The sequence below is a fragment of the Saccostrea cucullata genome, unplaced genomic scaffold, assembly GCF_032062105.1.
Source record: "Saccostrea cucullata isolate Sc308-1 unplaced genomic scaffold, CSIRO_AGI_Scuc_v1 ctg3485, whole genome shotgun sequence".
Classification (NCBI taxonomy): domain Eukaryota; kingdom Metazoa; phylum Mollusca; class Bivalvia; order Ostreida; family Ostreidae; genus Saccostrea; species Saccostrea cuccullata.
Window position 1 is genome coordinate 44,839 of NW_026919658.1, and position 20,872 is coordinate 65,710.

General features: G+C 34.1%; 1 protein-coding gene across 2 annotated transcripts; it reads left to right on the forward strand.

Moving 5' to 3' along the window:
- The first annotated feature begins 8,722 nt into the window (after positions 1–8,722).
- LOC134235661 (uncharacterized) lies at positions 8,723–20,288 on the forward strand. 2 transcript variants are annotated; one of them, XM_062717803.1, is made up of 9 exons: positions 8,723–8,879; positions 8,969–9,035; positions 9,710–9,831; positions 9,974–10,153; positions 10,688–10,837; positions 13,866–13,997; positions 16,006–16,102; positions 18,904–19,036; positions 19,185–20,288. In XM_062717803.1, exons 1-9 carry the CDS (start codon positions 8,837–8,839, stop codon positions 19,533–19,535), a joined length of 1,275 nt encoding a protein of 424 aa, XP_062573787.1. In that variant the 5' UTR covers positions 8,723–8,836; the 3' UTR covers positions 19,536–20,288. The 2 variants fall into 2 exon arrangements, with proteins under 2 accessions (XP_062573787.1, XP_062573794.1); XM_062717810.1 differs by lacking the exon at positions 10,688–10,837.
- Positions 20,289–20,872: the final 584 nt, after the last annotated feature.

Genomic DNA, 20,872 nt, shown 5'->3' on the forward strand with positions numbered 1-20,872 from the left:
CAGAGTTACTAAAATAAGAAATTACTATGAAATTCCTCTAAAACGCTACTCATACAATTTTGGTTCAATTTCGATATAATTTTGCACACAAGTAGACAGTACTTGAAAATAGTAAATAGTTCTATTTAATGCTGCCTGTTGCAAAGTTTGAATTTCAAATGCTACTCGTCTTTTATTATATAGACAGACCAGTAGAGCAATAGTCTCATTAGAGACTTCTAGTTTATGTTAAGTTTTTTCATGATTTTAGTTTTTGTTTTTTTTTTCAAAATAGTTTTTAGTTTTCTTTTTCTATCTGCTGCTAGATGTGAAAATAATTCACAAATAGAAAATGAGAAACTGCTAATTCTGAGAATTTTCCAAGATATATTTGTTAATATAAACTTCATAGAAAAAACTGAATATTGCTCAAGGCAAATTGCTGGTATTTCACAACTGCCATTTTCATTTTGTGATGTTAGGTTGAGTTTCTTTGTTTTCAATTTCACACAGCCAACACTGACAGCACGGACAACACTGGTGTTACAAACTTTAACCAACCTTTTAAGACATAATTATGCTTGTGTATGATTATCAAGTATACAGGAAAAGGTTATGTGAAGAACTGTTTTATAAATCATGCTTTCACAATATTGATTAGTGTGTTTAACTTGAAAATAAAGTAAAAAATATAAACTAAATTATTGTGATTTATTTATATATCTTAATGCATATAAATATTATCTATTCAACAAAATATGGGACTAAATATACATGTTATGAAATAATCCTTTTACATGCAACATAACTGAGCAATGGAAATACATACACAAGATGTCTATTGCCTTCATTACCAGAATAGAATTTGCCAGGAAAACAAATTGTAGTAAAACTCAGTTATGAAGAAGTCACTTGGAAGGGGGGTTGGGGGGGGGATGGGTGTTGCTTTATTAACCTGGGAGGAGGGGGGCTGGGTGTTGTTTTATTAACCATGGTATTGCATAGCAATCCTGATACCGGTATATGTCATTGCAAGTTTAAGTTGTATAATTTTGAGAATAGTTCCAATATTAAAATAAAATAAAACTGTGCTGAAAGTAGACATCAATTTATCAGGAGGAATTGTGTAGCCAATTAAGTAATCATACATATAACATGGTATAAAATCCAAAAAATTTAAATTTTCAGTTAACATCTAATTAGACATTGTCCAGTAACCATACATATTGCATCAATCACAAAAAAATCAATTTTTAGCTCACCTCAATGAAGTTGGGAAAGCCTATGTAATACCCTCGGCGTTCTGGGTTAAGGTTTAGGTTTTTGGAGCAGTTTTCTTTTTAAGTACTGTGTTCTAAATTGATTAGACATGCATGGAAGATGTTTCTATATATTGTGTTTATTTGTACTATTCAAAGTTTCAGATGCTGCAGTTTCAGCAAAGCAAGGACCAGGTTCATGTTTTTTAAGCAGGTTAACATTTTTGGTGTAGGTCTCATTTCTGAGTAACTATAAGTCCTATGCTGACCAAACTTGCATGGATGATACATTTAAAGATGCACACTACCAGGCTTGCTTCAGATGCTGAATCTGACCTACATTTTCGGCATGAGTGAACATGTTAATGTTTTCAGTACAGGTCTCATTTCCAAGTCACTATGAGCACTACAGTTAACAAACTTGCATGAATGATACATCTAAAAATGCATACTATTAGACTTGCTTCGGATGCTGAATCTGACATACATTTTCCGGTTGAGTGAACACATTCATCTTTTTGTTGCAGGTTTCATTTCAAAGATATTATGAGCCCTATAATGACTAAACTTGCATGCATGGTACATCTTAGAATGCATACTACCAGACTTGCTTCAGATGCGGAATCTGACCTACATTTTTCGGTTGAATAAACAGGTGAAAGTTTTTGGTACAGGTTTCATTTCAAAGATACTATGAGCCGTACATCTTAGGATACATACTACCAGACTTGCTTCGGATGATGCATCTTTGGATGCATACTACTAGACTTGCCTCGGATGCTGAATCTGATCTACATTTTCCGGATGAGTGAACAGGTTAAAGTTTCTGGTGCAGGATTTATTTCAAACTAACTTTGAGCTCTTTAATAAACAAACTTGCATGGATTATACATCTAGGGGAGCTTTCTACCAGGCTGGTTTCCGATGCTGAATCTGACCTATATTTTCTGGATCAGGGATAAAGTCATTTAAAATCTTCTTTTCATGAAGAACAAACCCAGAAAGTCATTTAAAATCTACTTTTCATGAAGAACAAAGCCATGAATGGTCATATTTATATTGAAGTATCTTCAGGTAGTGTAGATTCTAGCTTATTCAAATCATGAACCCGGGATAGGGAGGTGCCAAAATGGCCAACCAAAGTTTTACATAAGAATATATAGGAAAAATCTTCTTCTCAAGAACAACTGGGCCAGAAAAAGATGAAACTCATGTGGAATCATCCTCAGGTAGTGTAGATTCAAGTTTGTTCAAATCATGACCCCCAGAGGTAGGATGGGGCCAAAATGGCCGATCGAAGTTTTACATATGAATATATAGGAAAAATCTTTTAAAATCTTCTTCTCAAGAACAACTAGACCAGGAAAGATGAAACTCATGTGGAATCATCCTCAGGTACTGTACATTCAAGTTTGTTCAAATCATGACCCCCAAGGAAGGGTGGGGCTAAAATGGCTGACTGAAGTTTTACTTAAGAATATATAGGACAACCTTTGGAAATCTTCTTTTGAAGTACTTTAAAGCCATGATTAGTAATATTTATATGGTATCATAATGGTAGTGTAGATTCTAGTTCATTCAGGTTTCATTTCAAAGATACTATGAGCCGTACATCTTAGGATACATACTACCAGACTTGCTTCGGATGATGCATCTTTGGATGCATACTACTAGACTTGCCTCGGATGCTGAATCTGATCTACATTTTCCGGATGAGTGAACAGGTTAAAGTTTCTGGTGCAGGATTTATTTCAAACTAACTTTGAGCTCTTTAATAAACAAACTTGCATGGATTATACATCTAGGGGAGCATTCTACCAGGCTGGTTTCCGATGCTGAATCTGACCTATATTTTCTGGATCAGGGATAAAGTCATTTAAAATCTACTTTTCATGAAGAACAAAGCCATGAATGGTCATATTTATATTGAAGTATCTTCAGGTAGTGTAGATTCTAGCTTATTCAAATCATGAACCCGGGATAGGGAGGTGCCAAAATGGCCAACCAAAGTTTTACATAAGAATATATAGGAAAAATCTTCTCAAGAACAACTGGGCCAGAAAAAGATGAAACTCATGTGGAATCATCCTCAGGTAGTGTAGATTCAAGTTTGTTCAAATCATGACCCCCAAGGTAGGGTGGGGCTAAAATGGCTGACTGAAGTTTTACATAAGAATATATAGGACAACCTTTGGAAATCTTCTTTTGAAGTACTTTAAAGCCATGATTAGTAATATTTATATAGTATCATAATAGTAGTGTAGATTCTAGTCCATTCAAATTATGATCCCCCCCCCCCCCCACCCTCCCAACCTCAGTAAACTTTCAGTTCTGATCTGATATGTGCTTTTTCCAAGTTGATGTGCTCAGGTGAGCGCTGTGGCCCCTGGGCCTCTTGTTTGCTTTATTTTGCAGTGAAACAGCTTTGATCTGCTTGCCGAGATGAATACCTTGTACCCACAGAAAAATATCCTGGTGATGTCCAAGGAGAAGTTAAAGTGAAGAATATACCACATGATGCCCACATCAAGTCCATTGCCAGCCTCAAGGATTGTGCTAAACATGCGCTAAAGTCTCTCTTTGCATTATCCGTACCGAATAGTGTTGCAAAATTGTGAAACTTTCTATCGTTTATAAATCAAATCGGTAGCATATAGTTGGTCATAGGGTTGATATTTTAAACTAAAAGAAACTGTCGTGGCACTTTTTCAAGGAGAAGTCATTAGTGTGAAGCGTCTGCGCACACCTAGTCAAATGATAACTGAATTTTTGTGTGAAACTTGTAATAAACTGTCACCTTGTTGAAATGCTAATGCTAGTGTAAACTAAGCTAATAAGCTTACTCTTGGTGATAGTAATATATACTTTAGAACTGTACTACATCGTACAGGTTTGAAATATGAAAAATGTTGATATTTGAAGTTTGAGATGTTTGATCTATGAAGTTTGAGATATTAATGATATATGATATACAAGATTTGATAAAATAAGTTGATATGCTTGATATTTGGAATTTGAGATATGACTTATTGATTGATTGAATGATTGATTGATTGATTGATTTGAACAGTTTGTATGTGTGCTGACCCTCCGCGGTTAACCCGGGACGGTTAGAAAAAAGAAACACACATTGTTGATGTTTGAATTTGGTGGGTTCGCCTAATTGAAATGGCGTCCCACAATTTTGTACTGTGCCACGGCCAATACTCGCCACAATAAATAAATATAAATTGTACATTGAGTTTTGTGTCATTTTTCTCTGTTTAAATAAATGCTTTAAAGAGCAATGTTTTAAGGTAGGATTCTCACATTTCTTGTATTTAAAAATTAATGAGAAATTTTCACAAACTCAAGAGGTCAATATCACTTAGTGATGGCATCAGTGAGATTAAATTTGACCGTTTAATATTAGAGGCAAGGTCAGGTCAAGGTCATTACCTTATTCCTGGACATTAAGAATAAAAAATTATACTGTTTCCAATCACGCGATCCCTACTTGTAATTCAAAAGATTGAATGTTTTTCTTTTGGTTTAAAAAATACTAACATATAGGGCCTATAAGATGATATAACCAAATTGACATGAATAATTTAAATAAAATGGATATTTGCTAATCCGAATTTCCTCTACTTTTCTTAAATTTTTAGGATTTATTAGTTATTTTTATATGCTTCCTATATTTTACTTTTTCCAATTTTCACATATAGTAAAGTTGTCACATAAAGGTACAAAATGATACAAAAAGTACAAGTTTTGATCGTTTACTAAGAGAGAAATAACACTTTTTAAGGATTTTTGGTTCAAATCTGTACTTAGATTTGAAGCATTTAAAAGCCAACATAGTTCTAGTATGTGTTAAAAATCTTATTTATTTGATATATTTTGAAACTTTAGTACCTCATTATTAATTTAACTTACATTTGAAACTTTTGTCTTGTTTTTGATTGCATAAAAATTATAACTAAATTCAATGTTCTATAATAATTTTGAGAGGCAGACAAAGAAGATATTTTCATACGCCACCATTCCGCCAAAAATATAGTCCCTGCTAGTTTTCAAATGCAGTTTACCATTTCTATTTAAAGTTGTATAATTATGACGAGGAAAGAAAAATCTGATCTTTTAAATCTCTTACATCTAAATATATAAGACATATCAACAAATGTACTTTGAATATTCCATCTAGTCAGAAACCAGAGAAGAATCCTACCTTAAGTCAGTTATAAGACTTTTCATTCTCATTATACCCCACACTTAAAATGCGGGAGGGTATATAGTAATCGGGATGTCCGTCCGTCCGTCTAGCGGACTGTACGTCCGTCCGTCCGTCTGTTACGCTTTGGGGTACTATCTCTTATCCGCAACTCCTCTTTACCACTGAATGAAATTTAATGAGACTTTCACAGAATCTTTGTTATATATCTCCATTGTGCACCTCCTATTTCACTTTTTGATCGGAAACATATTTTGGGTTTACCAGAGCAAAACATGAACACTGCCATGTTTTCTGTAATATTGAAGGACACCCATCTCTTATCCGCAGCTCCTCCTATACCACTAAAAATTTAATGATACTTTCATAGATTGTTTATTACATAATGCCATTGTGCATCTTCTATTTTACTTTTTGATCCGACACTTATTTTGGGTCTCCAAGAGCAGAACGGGGACTTTGTCATTATAATCATATAGAAAGCGGGGGTATCGTTTAGTGAGCTCGTTGCCCACAGTACCTCTAGTTACTAATTTGCATTTAATTTACTAGAATTAATAAGTTAAACGGCATACACAATTCTAAAATCTCGGCTTCAATTCACAGAAGAAAAAGCGGTTCATAAATCACTTCTTATTGTTATAATTTGATACTCGTATTAAAAGGTTTTTCTCTCCACAGAAAAACTACTAGAGCACTTCCATTATCATACCTCCCGCTTGAAAAGCGGGAGGGTATATAGTATTCAGTATGTCAGTCCGTCCGTCTGTCTTTTACGCTTTGAGGTACCCATCTCTTATCCGCAACTCCTCTTATACCACTGAGTGAATTTAATGAAACTTTCATAGAATATTTAATTACATATTGCCATTCAGGCATTGTGCACCTCCTATTTTACTTTTTGATCCTACACATATTTTGGGTTTCCTACAGCAAAACATGGACACTCCCATTATATTCATATGGGAGGCGGGGGATGGGGTATCATTTAGTGCGCTCATTGCTCACAATGCCTCTAGTTTTTAGACCGTACTCTTATTTTAACTGGTTTTCTCTTGGATAAATGAGGCTACATAAGGGGTGTTCGGAAAGAATCTTTTTAATGAAACAAAGTATTGACGCTGTAGGTACATTTATGGGGACACTGATAATATTGTACTGACAAGTAGGCCCAAAAAGTAGAATAAACACGTTAGATGCTCCTTGTAAGGAATTTAGTCCAGGGTGTCTTGAAGCGTTAAAAAGATTCACATAATGAGTACCCTTTCACACAAAATAAATTTCGCGATGCCAGTGCGAATTCAACCGACGAAAATTCCGACGTTATTTTGAAGGACATTCTAGATTTAGACTAAGAAACAAGGATCAAACCAAATTTACTTTGATTTGAAAAGTGACAGTTCTTCTTATATATTAGATGTTGATGCAGCAATGACCTCTTAATTCAGGCCCATAGAAATCAAAAACGCAAACAGTTCCGAGCGATTTCCAATGCCTTTACAGGAACGGGACGTAGAAGATTTTGCTTCCAATTCCAAGCCAACAAATACCATCAACAAGACGTGTTGAGCAGTAAGTGTGTTTGATTCTTGGAAAAATGCTAGGAGTTTAGAAGGCAAACTACTCACTATGTCTAATGAGAGTTTAAATTCAGCTCTGAAGTTTTCCATACTTGAAGTTAGAAACAAGGCTGGAAAATAATACTATTCGAACATAATTTACGAAATAATTATATCGATACAGCACCTTTGAGATCAAATGAAAGATTCGTCAGTTTTCTGGATGATACGGAGTTTTAGATGCTAAAATGAAAAACCTATCTAAACAAGGTGTTGGACTTAAAAACGGAAAGCAGACATTATCACAATATAGAACAAGAAAATATGTGGCAAAAGGGCAACTTAGGAACGGACTCACCCAAGCGTCTTCTGGATACATTATTATACGGTGTTGGACTTAATTTTGCACTTCATGCTGCTCAAGAACACAGGAGTTTGAGAGTTGGTGAAAATTCTCAACACACCATCAAAACATCTGCAAATAATGTTAGATACTCAGAGTACATGGAAGAGGTTTCGAAGTGCAACTCATGATCTAGGGATTAAACATCGGAAAAGAGGAAGCCAAAGTCACAAGAGCATACGAAAATCATGCCCAGCCCGAGTGATTTGAAGTAAAAATTTATGAAAAGTACACGAGTTTCCAGTAAGTAAAATAATAAATCTTTTAGCATATTCTATTGAATATTTTTTTTGCGAAATCTTTGCTTTATTTGATTTTTTTGCCTTTTGTATATGTTTCTTGAATTCTTTTGAAGCCCCAAAATGGAAAATCTAATGCACTTTATATTAGACCAAAATCCACACCTAGGGAAAATATATGGTATGACAGTATCCCTGCAGGCGTATACAACTTACAACAGACTGTGGCCAAAATGTGTAAGGAAGCAGGCTTTGATGGATATTTTTACTAACCACTCTTTTCGGGCTACTGCTACCACACGCCTTTATGCTGCTGGTGTTGACAAACAACTTATAGCGGAAAAACTAGGCACAGGCCATCGGCAATACGTGCATACAAGCGAACATCTAAGGAGCAATTACAGGGTGTAAGTGATATCATTCAGAAATCGTCTACAGTGTCCACATCGGAGCCAAAGAAAGTGAAGTGCAACGAGAGTTCATTTTTTTTCTTTTGGATCAAATAAGGAAATAAACACGGCTGGGGATTACGTTTTTTTCTCTAAAGCATTTCAATTATTGTAAATTTAACAAATTAAATATGTAATATTAAACAATTTGTGTTTGTTTTTTGTTCTCTGGCTGTCACTTGCAGTCCAATATAATATTTAATAGTGGCCTTCTCTAAATAATATTGGACTATTTTCAATACATTCTGAAATATAAAGTACTTTTAAGACAATTACATGACGTCACTGCAATGTTTTAAGTATAAAATTCTCTAGCCTCTAGTCTCCTACGTTAAGAAATACTTAAGCTTCTAGATTTTGCTCTTTCCTATATTATACGATTTTTAATTACTCTTAGAATTACAATATTAACATAAAAATATATCCAAGACAAGTTAATACGTCATTAATAGTAGATGAAAGTGTACTTTTTCAGTTTCAAAGACAAAAAATGTATCACAAGGAAGGAAGAGAAATCCTCTTAACAAAAGAACTATTTATAATGTGGAAAAAAGCAAACCACGTATCAGGATTCAACATGCCTTATTTACTTCCTAAAAAAAAGTTCATGTATACAAAAAGAAAATTTGTTTCGTAAATTGGAACACAAGGAAATCCAGCGAATAAGAGTAGAATGAATGCCAACAAAAAGCAGCCTACAAAAATGTAGTTCAAGAAGATTTTAGTTGAAGAATCATGTTTTGCAAAAGATGTTTTCTTGGTTTGGTTATACAGTTGTGTAAGATTTTTTGAAAAAGTTATTAGTGGATAAAAATATAAACAACCTAAATTTTGATGTTCTTATATTTCCAGTATTTTCTTTTACAGATATAGCTATACTAAGCAGCCCCGGAACAGCCACAAAAACAGTCGGAGACTACATATCTTATGACGAGTAAGTAACAATTTTTTTATTCAACTTGATGACAGTATGTTTTTGGCATTAATTTAGGTTAATATTCTAGTATTCTAGCTTTTTTTTCGTTTTTAATTATTTTCATAAACGCCCTTGTGATGCCTATGTCCATGTTTATTGATTTAAATATTTTAAAGCTGAACACGACTCGTTTTATAGGCATACGCCATTTTCGATAATAATATCTACGATACATCAAAACCTAGGGTATACCCTTCAGATTCGTCACACCTGACTGCTTTATTGTCACGGGTATCGGCGAAGAATGGCAACCCGTGTTCGGGCTGGTTATCTTGCATCTCCTTTGTTTACATTTTATTGCAGTTAACCATATATTTGTGTTTGTTTGTTTGTATACTGCACTGACGTGTGCAACAACTGTTGTGAGTGTCTTTGGTATTCAGCTTTAAGACAATGACACTCTAACAAAAAAAATTCTATGGTAAACTATACTTAACTATAGTTTACTATTATTCACTATAGTGAATCAAAGTTCCAAAGTTTCCACTATAGCAAATCAAAGTTTCAAAGTTTTTACATTGGTACCCCAGTTAACTATACTTTACTATTGTATTATTTTATTAGGGCCATCCCAAATCAAGGTTTGTTAGTACTTTCCGACATTTCAGCTTTTGTTTCAATGTTTGCTGCAGGAAACATAGTTTTGATGTCGCACTGAAAACTCTTGCAGAGATACGGGACAAGGAATGTTTGCCATGTTTTTCCACAACCCAAGCCTGGCCTGGTCCATCTGTATCTTTTTCTATTGAGAAAGGTGGAAGATCTATCTAATTTTAATAAGAGAAAATGTCATACGAATTTTTAAAATTAACCTCATTCAAAATATGAGTTGTTTTAAGGGAAATTATTGCTGTTTTAAAGATGAAATATTTATTTATAATCAAATAATTTTGCAGAGAAATTATTCCACAAAAAAGATTGCCGCTTCCAAGGGAATTGTCACAGATTTGGCAAGAAAATTTGTTATTCTTGGAATATTATGGTCATACTTGGACAGGAAAAATATTTAATTTTCTCAAGAATCCCCGCGAACACCGAGGACAACAATTATATGAACATTACATGTTCAGACGCAGGTAACACTCATAATCTTACATATTATCAATAAAAATTAAACCCTTACATATTTTTTCTGCCTGTTAATGTAGTTATATTGTAACTACATTCTACAAACTAATAAAAGCATTTAGGATAACATAAAACGCAATATCTTACCTAAATTTTACTGCTGGCGTTTCTGTTGTTTAGAATTTCAACTTAATATAAATATATAATAATAACATTGTAAGTGTAAAAAGGCATAGGAATCCATTCATTATATGAAATGTTATAAGTGAGAAATACTTAAACAGATCTTTGAAATACCTTCATCTAAAGAAGAAAAGCATGGTTAAAAACTGTACAAATTTGATAACAACTATTACGTCTGATGCCAGGTCTTGGCAGAATTTTAGATTCTGTTTTAAGTAGAAGTAATAAGATAACAAATATCTTCATCGTAAGATCCATCTTTCTAGCAAGTTCAATAGTCTACTTGTAAAACCGGACAAGTAATGCATGTTTAAGTAAAGCATTTAAAATTTTATTTAAAAGAGATTTTTTTTAAATAGAGAATTCTAATCAAAGCAAAGGTTTCAATGACAAACAGGAAAACTGCAGTAATTCATTGGCAAAAGAAATAAGTGATGTACATAATGACAACAGAAGAAACGATCATTCAAGCGGACTGGACAAAAAGAAGATAGGTAAAGCTTCTCAAGGTATTTTGGAAACTATACGCTAGATAATGAAAGAGATATGACAAATGTGACCGGTCAGCAGGAGGTGCTCACTCCTCCATAGCACCTGATCCCATCTCTGATGTTTTTGGAGTACCTTGTTTGCTCTGCTCCCGATCTGTGTTGTTTTATTGAACTTTAAGTTGACATACCTTTCTTTATCACCATATTGTATAAAAAAGTGTGCCGGAAGATGACTAAATGTAAGGTTATACCGTATAACGGGTAATTTTTACTGCTGTAAATTTTTACGAATTTTGGTCCAAAAAGGGTGATTTAAATTTTTACGCGTTATTTTTTTACGAATTGAACATGTCCGTAAAAATTAAAATCATCTGATGTAAAATTCCAGATCACTGATCATTAGCACTTTGAATGTGTTTATGTACAACTAATATGTTTGAAAACCCGATGTAAGACAGGGAGAGAGAGAGAGAGAGAGGAAGAGAGAGAGATATTAAATTATAACAGCATAAACAATGCCATAAATTACATTATGTATCAATTTTTTTTTGTCATTTACCTTTATATACATGAAAATGTACCCTTCATTTATTCATGTTTTATAAAACACATAGCTAGGCACACCACGTGCTCATCTGGTATTTACCGAAAACAAAGAGAGACAACTCAAACTAGCATATATGAAGTGAAAGTTTATTAAGAAAATTTTATTCAAAGCAAATGAAACAGAAGAAAGTGTCAAAGATTGAAAACACATGTATAATTAGAAGACCTGTAATTATTAAGTCATTATCAGAAGTTATGCGTCTCGTAAAAATACATAAAAAGAGTAACCAGGTAGGTCTAACTGATGAATTCATTGACGATGTTTGTATAGTATTCAAGTTAATTGAGATTTACCTGTATGATCCCAACTGATGATTGACTTAAAATTGCTTAAAAATACCTACAGTGCACTAATTATATAGCCTCCAGGGAGTGAGCTTAATGGCAATTAGCATTGATTTTACACATACGATGGTGAAAATTCACACGAGCCGTTTGAAATTTTACGCGTTTTAATTTTACGGATTTACAAAACCCGTAAAAATTAGTAAAAAATTAGCAGCACGTAAAAAATACCCGTTATACGGTATTATCACAGAGTTTACAAAAGCTGAATTTAAACGAGGTTGTTGAAATCCTTGTATCATCAACTTATTTGCAAATAACATATCAATAATGTGACAATTGATTGATTGTGTATTGTTTTACGACCGTCTCGAGAATTTTTCACTCATATGGAGACGCCACCACTTGCCGGTGGAGAGCTGCAAATTTTGTCGTATACTCAGCACTCAGGGCCATTGAGCAGGGAGGGATCCTTTTCGTGCCAGCACCTACTGCGACACGGGACCTTGGTTTATACGGTCTCATCCGAAGGACCGGTCTCCACGTCCCACAGTGGGATTCGAACCCGCGAGGTAAGGATTGACTCCTTACTTTGCGACTCTAGAGCATACGCTCTAACCACTACGCCACGTGAAATACTAATCATGTGACAAATAATAATATATAATGTGACAAATATAAAGACTTCCTTTTAAACAACGTCCCCATTAGGAAATGCCACGACTATATGCATTGTTGAATATTACTCAAATTACAACAAGTACAAGATATGTTATTTACTTAGAACGTCAAGCAACATAAATTAAAGAAAAGTGTTTTCTGACGAACAAAATGAACGATTCAGTTTGAGAGCATGCGACTTAATATAGTTTAAACGTGATATTTTATTTTTGAGGACAGACCATCTTTTACACGGGCTACATTATGTTAGTTTATTGGAGATAAACTTCATTTTGCAAATAAAAATTAGGCCTGAAAATTAAAGGAAGCATGATATACTTTAGTCATAACTGGGGTGAACTCGAAAGACAAGCATTTAAATACCGCAGACGGTTTCACATTCGCTGATTCCATGAAAACTATGAACATGTTCATTATACGATAAAGCTGCGTCGCTAGACTTTTCCATATACAAAGGTGAAGATTGTTTGCAATTAGCTTGCCGCGTTTGAGATATTGTTCGTACACAGAGCGTGCCCTTGTATATTGAATCAACTGTAGAACATGCTTGAATTCCATATGAATGCGATAATGGTTTATTGCTACTTAATAAAAGAAATTTACGAGAGAAAGTTGAAGTTAACACATGTGATTAAAGTGTTGTTTTTCAGCAGGATTTTAGTATATACATACACAAATTACTACATGTTGTATTTATAATGGAATAAATCAACTTAGATTTCATCCTGCATTGGTAATTTTTGACAAAACAACGGTCCATTCTGGAAACAGACTTAATATTGTTAATAAGTGATAGACCTTCAAAAAGAAATAAAATTTATGTAAATACAATTGGAATTTCCATTGATAATGACACTCATTTTTGTCAAAGTACAAACATGACGACGAATTTTCCCGGTATTTCCCGATCATGACAAGGAACACACGGTAGGAGTCTCCGATCGGCAGGGGACGCTCCCTCCTTCATGACATCTGATCCAAACTCTGATGTTTTGGGGGTCTGTGTTTGCTCCGCTCCCATTTTATATTGTTTTATGGACTTTTGAGCTTGAAAACTGTTCATTATGTCCATATATTTCCTTTTTTACATTTTATAGTTGCAGTTATGTAGTCCGCTGATCTAAAAAAAACCCGGGATAAATGACCAGAGAGCTACAGTGCTGCCCATAGAAAAAAAGTGTATATTTACTTCTTACAAAAAATTGCGCTCATTTTATGATTATTTACTCGCAATTCTAACCTTCCCTCTGTACAAAGTTTGATTTTAAACTATTCCTTTGACACAATGAACTGTCTTGTCATATTTTATATCTTTAAGAAGTGCGTGGGCCCGAATTATCTTGTCGTCCAAAATGGCAGTGTACATAGGCAATCTTTTTTCGGTGGTTTCCATTTCAGGACCAGGGAGGTTATTTACAACGGTTATAAGAAATATGCTTTTTGAGAGCTACAGCTATACATACGTTTATTCCAGGAAAACAGCCGAGATACAATGAAATTACAGCAAAAGCAGCGACAGATTTAGAAACAGGCAATGGAAGGGATGATCATTTAAATGCCTCGGGAATTCAGAATAAGATGGATTTAGCTTCATCAAGCCGTTCTGGTAAACTTTTCTGAAATTAAAATATTGATTTATTTTGATACTTTGAAGATTTACAATTCTAACTAGAAAAATAATTGATTAATTCGTATTCTTAGAAGAATAAGACATTATGTATTAATTTTATTATATCAATTTTCAAATAAAATTCAATATATCTTGTCTTTCTGGCGGATAATTGGATTCTTGTGAGACGCGCTGACTTTTACGGTTGACGGCTTATTTTAACATTAGCACCCCTACTAATGTTATTGTGATTTAAATTCAAGACACGTGGTTTAGGTTGATCTATTCAAAGGTTATAGGGTAGAACCGGTTTTATAAATAAAATCGGCAGTAAACATGATATTGCTATAGCCTGTTTCTTTTGAAAAGATGTCCTGTAATAAATGTTTCCAGACTTTTCTGAAAGACTTTCATGATTTTCAACAGAAAAAGGGTGACTAAAAAGGCCCGGGTGTTAAAATAACAATATATCTTATACTTTTCGGCGAAAATTTCACTAGTGACCGATTCGCTGGTAAAAAATGTGCATTATCATCTACACTGACAAACCTTTGTTTGCCTTATATGGCTATTGTTATAAATTCGCACAGGGGATCTCACCACGAGCAACTGACCAATCGTTGAATGAATAGCACTTCAAGGGTAAGGAAAACGAGAGCATCTCTTATGCATTTAAATGGACAAAACTTTGTTTACGTTCGTGATCACGTGATCACGTGTTCGGCCAGGGAATTCACCTGGCAAATGTATTTACCGAAAGTACAACGAAGGAATTAATACAGACGCAAATTACTTTTGCAGTATGACTTCAGAAACCTAGACTTCCGCCGTCTATTTAACAAATGAATTGTTTGTTATTATAAGCATAAAAATAATATTTTTAAAAATGCTTTTCATTTACCGTAAGATTTTCCTTTTTTTCAAGCGTAAAATTCCTGTAGTATTCGTAGTAACCCATAATGCAATACTCATTCAGCTGATTGGTCAGTTAAAATCGTGCTGGTGCCTCATTTGCTAATCTGACGCCAAAAAATATAGTCCGGGTTCCCATGAAAAAATATTTGTCCAAAAAGAAATTCGAATTCATGACTGCAGAAAATTGTATTATAGAGAATACTTATTTAAGTTTGAATGAATGTAAAAGAGATCGATTGACTGAAGTACATTTCAACAGACATTATCAGCTGATTCTAGGGTGGTGAAAACTGAAACGCAACATAATTTTTCTGTTTACCATGCCTCCACGTGCTAGTCACTTCCTAGCCACATTTCCGTGAATAATTTACCCTATCTCGCTGACGTCTCGCTAACTCTCGCCAGAGCCACTGCTAGAGCTACTCTGAACTCATCGGGTTTTATAATTTGCAGAATATCGAAAAATAAAAGCTTCCGAACACATTAGTAGGGGTGATTAGGACAATGTACGGAAGCTCCTTTACTTTTACAAATATGTAGCTCGAACTTTAATTAAACGAAAATAAATAATTATTTCAAAAGACAAATAAATTACCTTTGAACAAAAAGACAATCCCCTACCCTCAACTTCTGGCTTTCACATGTTATTGCCCCTAACGCCATACCTTTAACCACTAGAAAGGTTTTCTGATCTATATTATCAGTTGTGTTTCTCCGTATGATTATAATACCGGTTTAAATTGTCAAAATAAGGCGTCAGCTATAAAAAAGAGTGCTTCTTTGAGAAGTCCATTTGAATGAAAAGAACCAAGTCTTGAATACTAGTAGTTTAATCAAGATTTGATAATGTTCAAGTATTCAATAGCGTTAGTGATGCAACAGAAACAAATATGATGCACAATACAATTAAGATATCCATGAAATGCTTTTAAAAAGCTACACATTAATTCTTTAAGAAATTTACATTTACATAAACAATAAATAAAGATAAAACATTAAGTAAATGACAGTAGTCTCGAATGTTATTAACAAAAATATAATATAAAATTATTAAATAAATTGATAAATCTCTTCTTTTCACTGATTTTAGATGTAGTTTTTCCTCTGTTTACCCACTTGATTGCAGCAATAGTGGGCGCTGGAATTGTTTCCCTTGTACCGTTCATCAGAAAAGTTTGCCAAAGAAGGTGAGTAAAGTTTTTCCCTGGAAAGGAAAAAAGGAACACTTTTTAGTACCTTAGACCTAGATTGATGATTAAAAGTCATTTATATGATGTATGAACATTTGAATAAGCATTAGTCGATGATTGAAGAAGTATTCGTACTATTTTTATCAAATAAGGGATTCAGCTAGATTTCCCCTTTTTTTGTATAATGTGCATTTATTAGGGACATTACTAAGCATGGAGCTGTATAAATGATACCTCACGTTTCCCATATGATTATATTGGCAAAATCCATGTTTTGCTCTAGGAAACGCAAAATAATTGTTACATCAAAAAGTAAAATAGGAGGTGCACAATTTCATGATGTAACAAAGAATCTGTAAAATTATCATGACATTTTATTCAGTGGTATGGGAGGAGTTGCGGATAAGAGATGGGTATTTTACCCTTCAACACTATATAAAGAGTTCCATTTCATTGCTTCGCTATGGGAAACCCGAAGTACGAGGGTTGTCCCATAAAATCGTGGACAAAGCGTTTTTCTCGAAAAGTAATGGGCGCACTAAGCTTAAATTTTCAGTAAATGTTTATTCATCATATTTAAGTGAATCATAATGTTTTTGATAATATATATTCAAAAATAAAGATTTTATTCTGCTTGAATGTGCACAAGGTACGGTCTTACGGCGCACGGTAAAAATAGCAAGGTTATATTAGAGAAGACATAAGAATTAATTCATAATAAAAGTTTTCAATACATGAGATTAGGATGAAAATTATCCTAATTCCATTCCTTAATCAATTCTGTCGTCTTTTTAAAAATTTCAAGGCATTTGCTTAATTTTTGGCAGTTTCCCGAGCATTTGAAATGGGAAAGTAATAAACACAATACACGAAAAATGGCTACTTTTTATGACGTTACGGCGCACTGGAGAGCAGTTCAGATAGATTAGGATGTTGTAATGACGCCTTAAGAGACTTTAAATGAATACAGAAGAAAGAAAATATGAAAAATATCACCAGATCTTTAGTATATAAATGAAATGAAAGTTTTCTTAGTGAAGTCTTCGTGGTCGAGTCCCCAGATAGTACAAAACATATGGACAGACTGCCATTTGTAATAGCATAGGACGCTGTCACTGTCGACCGTCGATGTGAGATTCTGTTTTAGTTGAATGATGGTGAGAATACTGTCTGTAACTTGCTAATAAATATTCTGAAGATCGCATGAGTGTACCACATTGGTTTCTTAACTGGTTATAGATACTCACATATGTAAATCAATAAAATTTCTAATTTAAGTGGGGCTTATCCAACTTTAAGTTTAGCAAAGATGAAACGTGACGCTGTTTAAGACACTTTGACGTTATCATCCGTGCGCCTTAGGGCGATACAGTACATAACATAAAATATCACAATTTGTTTACCTATGCATAAATCTATTTGAAATTTGCTATGTATATTCATAATTTATCTACTAAAAAGTGGTGAAAATTTCAGAACGCAGTGATGATTATTTTTCAAACTAGGCAACTTGTCCACGATTTTACGGGACAACCCTTGTATGTATCCAATCAAAAAATAAAACTAGATGTACTGTGAGCAATGAGCTCACTAAATGATACCCCCTCCCCGCCTCCCATATGAATATAATTGCAGTGTCCATGTTTTGCTCTAGAAAATCCAAAATATATGTCAGATCAAAAAGTAAAATAGGAGGTGCACAATGGCAATATGTAATAAAGATTCTGTGGAAGTTTCATTAAATTTCCTTCAGTGGTATGAGAGGAGTTGCGGATAAGAGACGGGTACCCCAAAGCGTAACAGACGGACGGACGGACATACCGATTACTATATACCCTCCCGCTTTTCAAGCGGGGGGAGGGGGTATAATAAGAGGTGCAAAATCATGGCACCTTGAAACAAACATTCTGTAAAAGTCTCATTAAATTTCATTCAGTGGTATAGCAGGGGTGACGGATAAGAGAAGGATACCCGTAAGCGTAGGAGACGGACGGGCGTACAGCTAGACGGACAACCAGATCACTATATACCCTCCCACTTTTCAAGTAGGGGGTATAATATGACCAGAACGAAGCTACCCTGCAGCTAGTTTGGGAGACACTATTGTCATTATACCCCCTGCTTAAAAAAGTGGAAAATAATATGTTGATCGGGATGTTCACCCGTCTTTTACGCTTCAGTGTACTCATTTCTTATCCGCAACCGAATCCGCAATGGAATTTAATGAAGCTTTCACAGATTCTTTGTCACACATAGTGCCATTTTTCACCACTTTTTAATCGGACACATGTTTCGGGTTTCCCATGGGAAAACATTGATTCTGTCATTCTTTCTATGAAACATGGAGATAAAGAAATGTATTCAAGATCAAAAGTCTATGTCTATAAACAATACAAAATAAGAACAGAGCAAACATGGACCTTCAAAACATCCGAGATGGGATCAGGTGCCATGGAGGAGTGAGCCTCCCCTTCTGACCGGTCACATCCAGCGTGTGCTCCTTGTCATGATCCGGATATAACGGAAAAATCCGTCGTCAATTTAAAATAATATTAAAAAGGTATCTATCTCTTATCTGCAACTCATACTACATAACTGAATAAAATTTAATGATTCTTTCATGGAGTCTTTATTACATAATGCCATTGAGTGCCTTGTATTTAACCTTTTGATCTGGAAATTATTTCTGGTCTTCAAGAGCAAAACATTGATTTTGCCATACTTATCATAATCATCTGGGAGGTGGGGTGTCATTTATTGGGCTAAGTGTTCACAGTACCTCTATTTTTTTATAACAGGAATAAGTCTACAAGAAATACTGGAATTCTGAATGCCTCTTATAGTGGACAAGATAGTATCACAGCAATTACGACCAATGCCATATCATATCATAGCGACGAAGATGTGTACCATGAAGTGTCCGACACAATGGTACTTTTTCTATTTTAAATACTGTTTTACGCATTTATCTTTTTATGTTCTGAATATTTATTTATTCCTTCATAAAAATAATTTAGATGTGTTTTTAATCGCAGTGTCAAATATCAGTGATATGAAATTAGATTGTTCTTTTTCATAGCAATCGGTGTCCAAAGAGAACAGATCATGCTCCCCTTCTTCTACTAGACAGGTATTAATAGATTACCCTAAACGCTCCAAGCTTCCAGATATACCACAAGAAAGTAAGAAAGATACATACAATTGCTTAACCTCTGAACCCATGAAGGAAGTTAATGAGTCTGATGGAAACCCGTTCATCCATTCACATTTACATGGAATAAATAGGAAGGAAAATGTTGAAACGCTTTCTGACAAAAATATCAAAAATGGGAATGGAACTCTCAATGCTTTGAGTAAAATCTCAGAGGAAGCATGTATTGAGGAGTCGATGGAACATGATTATTTTGTTCTTCAGAAGGACTCGAAGTAATTCTGTTGACTCTTAAATAAATTCATAATATTTTTATGTTTTCTCATTGAAATATGGACATCACAATGCACTTCAAACTTCCGGGAAAGTTATACTTCGTACGATAAAATGAAAGTTACGATAGTGATTCGGTGCCGTCAAAGCATCCAAAAATGGGATCAGGTGCTATGGAGGAGTGAACATCCCCTGCTTTACAAAATTCACAAAATCTCTCAGATTTTCCTTGAAAACTTCATGTCCTCTGAAGTTCAATATGTTCAAGCATGTTTACACATTTAAATTATTCATGTTATTATACTCAAAGTGTCATATATTGCCCCCCTTCCCCCAACGTTTGGGAATCTGTGAAAACCATTTAGAAACCAATTTTACCTTGCATTTTCCACTTAGGGTCTCATGAATTGATAATTTTTTTTTCACTTTTGTCTTTTACTTATTAATTTATAAATGATTGTTTGTGTACTTTACGCCACTTCAAAAATTCACTTATATTGAGACGTCACCACTAGCAAGTGGAAGGCTTTAAATGGACCTGTACTTTCGGCATACAGTGTACTGGATTGAAGAACTGAGGAAAATTTACGTACCAGCAACTTTTGTGACTTTGAACTTCTGTCAATACAGTCTCATTCAAAAGAAACCGTATAATGAACGTCTAGTGAACGTTTGATCGATGTGTTTCTTTCACGATTAAATGACCAGAGTGCCTTGAAGTGAATGTTTCATTATGACCATTTATTAACAATAAAAGTGAAATATAAGACTCTATGTTTCTCATTGTTTGAATATATATTTCTTAATTCATTAAAATATATGCTTTTTTCAATTATTCAGTACTAGGTTTTTTTAGTTCAGTAAATTTTCAGCATGTTCCATGTACATGTACGTATACAAGAGAAGGTCTTCTACGACAAACTGACAGTGTTTCAAACATTAATACTGCCAAGAACACGTTTAATTCCTATACAGTACTTTTAAAGTTAAGCACTTAATGTTGTTCGTTTTCATGCACATACAGATAAAGAATAATAAATATATATTCATTGAAAATAACGTTTCAAAATAATTTTTAATCGTAAGATTTGATTTTAAGGTTTAAAAGAGCCAAAAATCTCGTATTTTAATGTTTTTTGCGACAGATCACGCGATCCCATATACATGTATACTGTAACCGCCTTCGGCGACACTACATTTTAGCGTGTTTTTCTGGAGACGGTAAAATAAAAGTTGTTCCCATGTTTCTTTTCGATATTTTGTCCTTTGTACACAAGGGTCAAGATAACTATTACGTTTTTCATAGTCATCAAAGATCAAAGTAATCCTAATACGATACATGC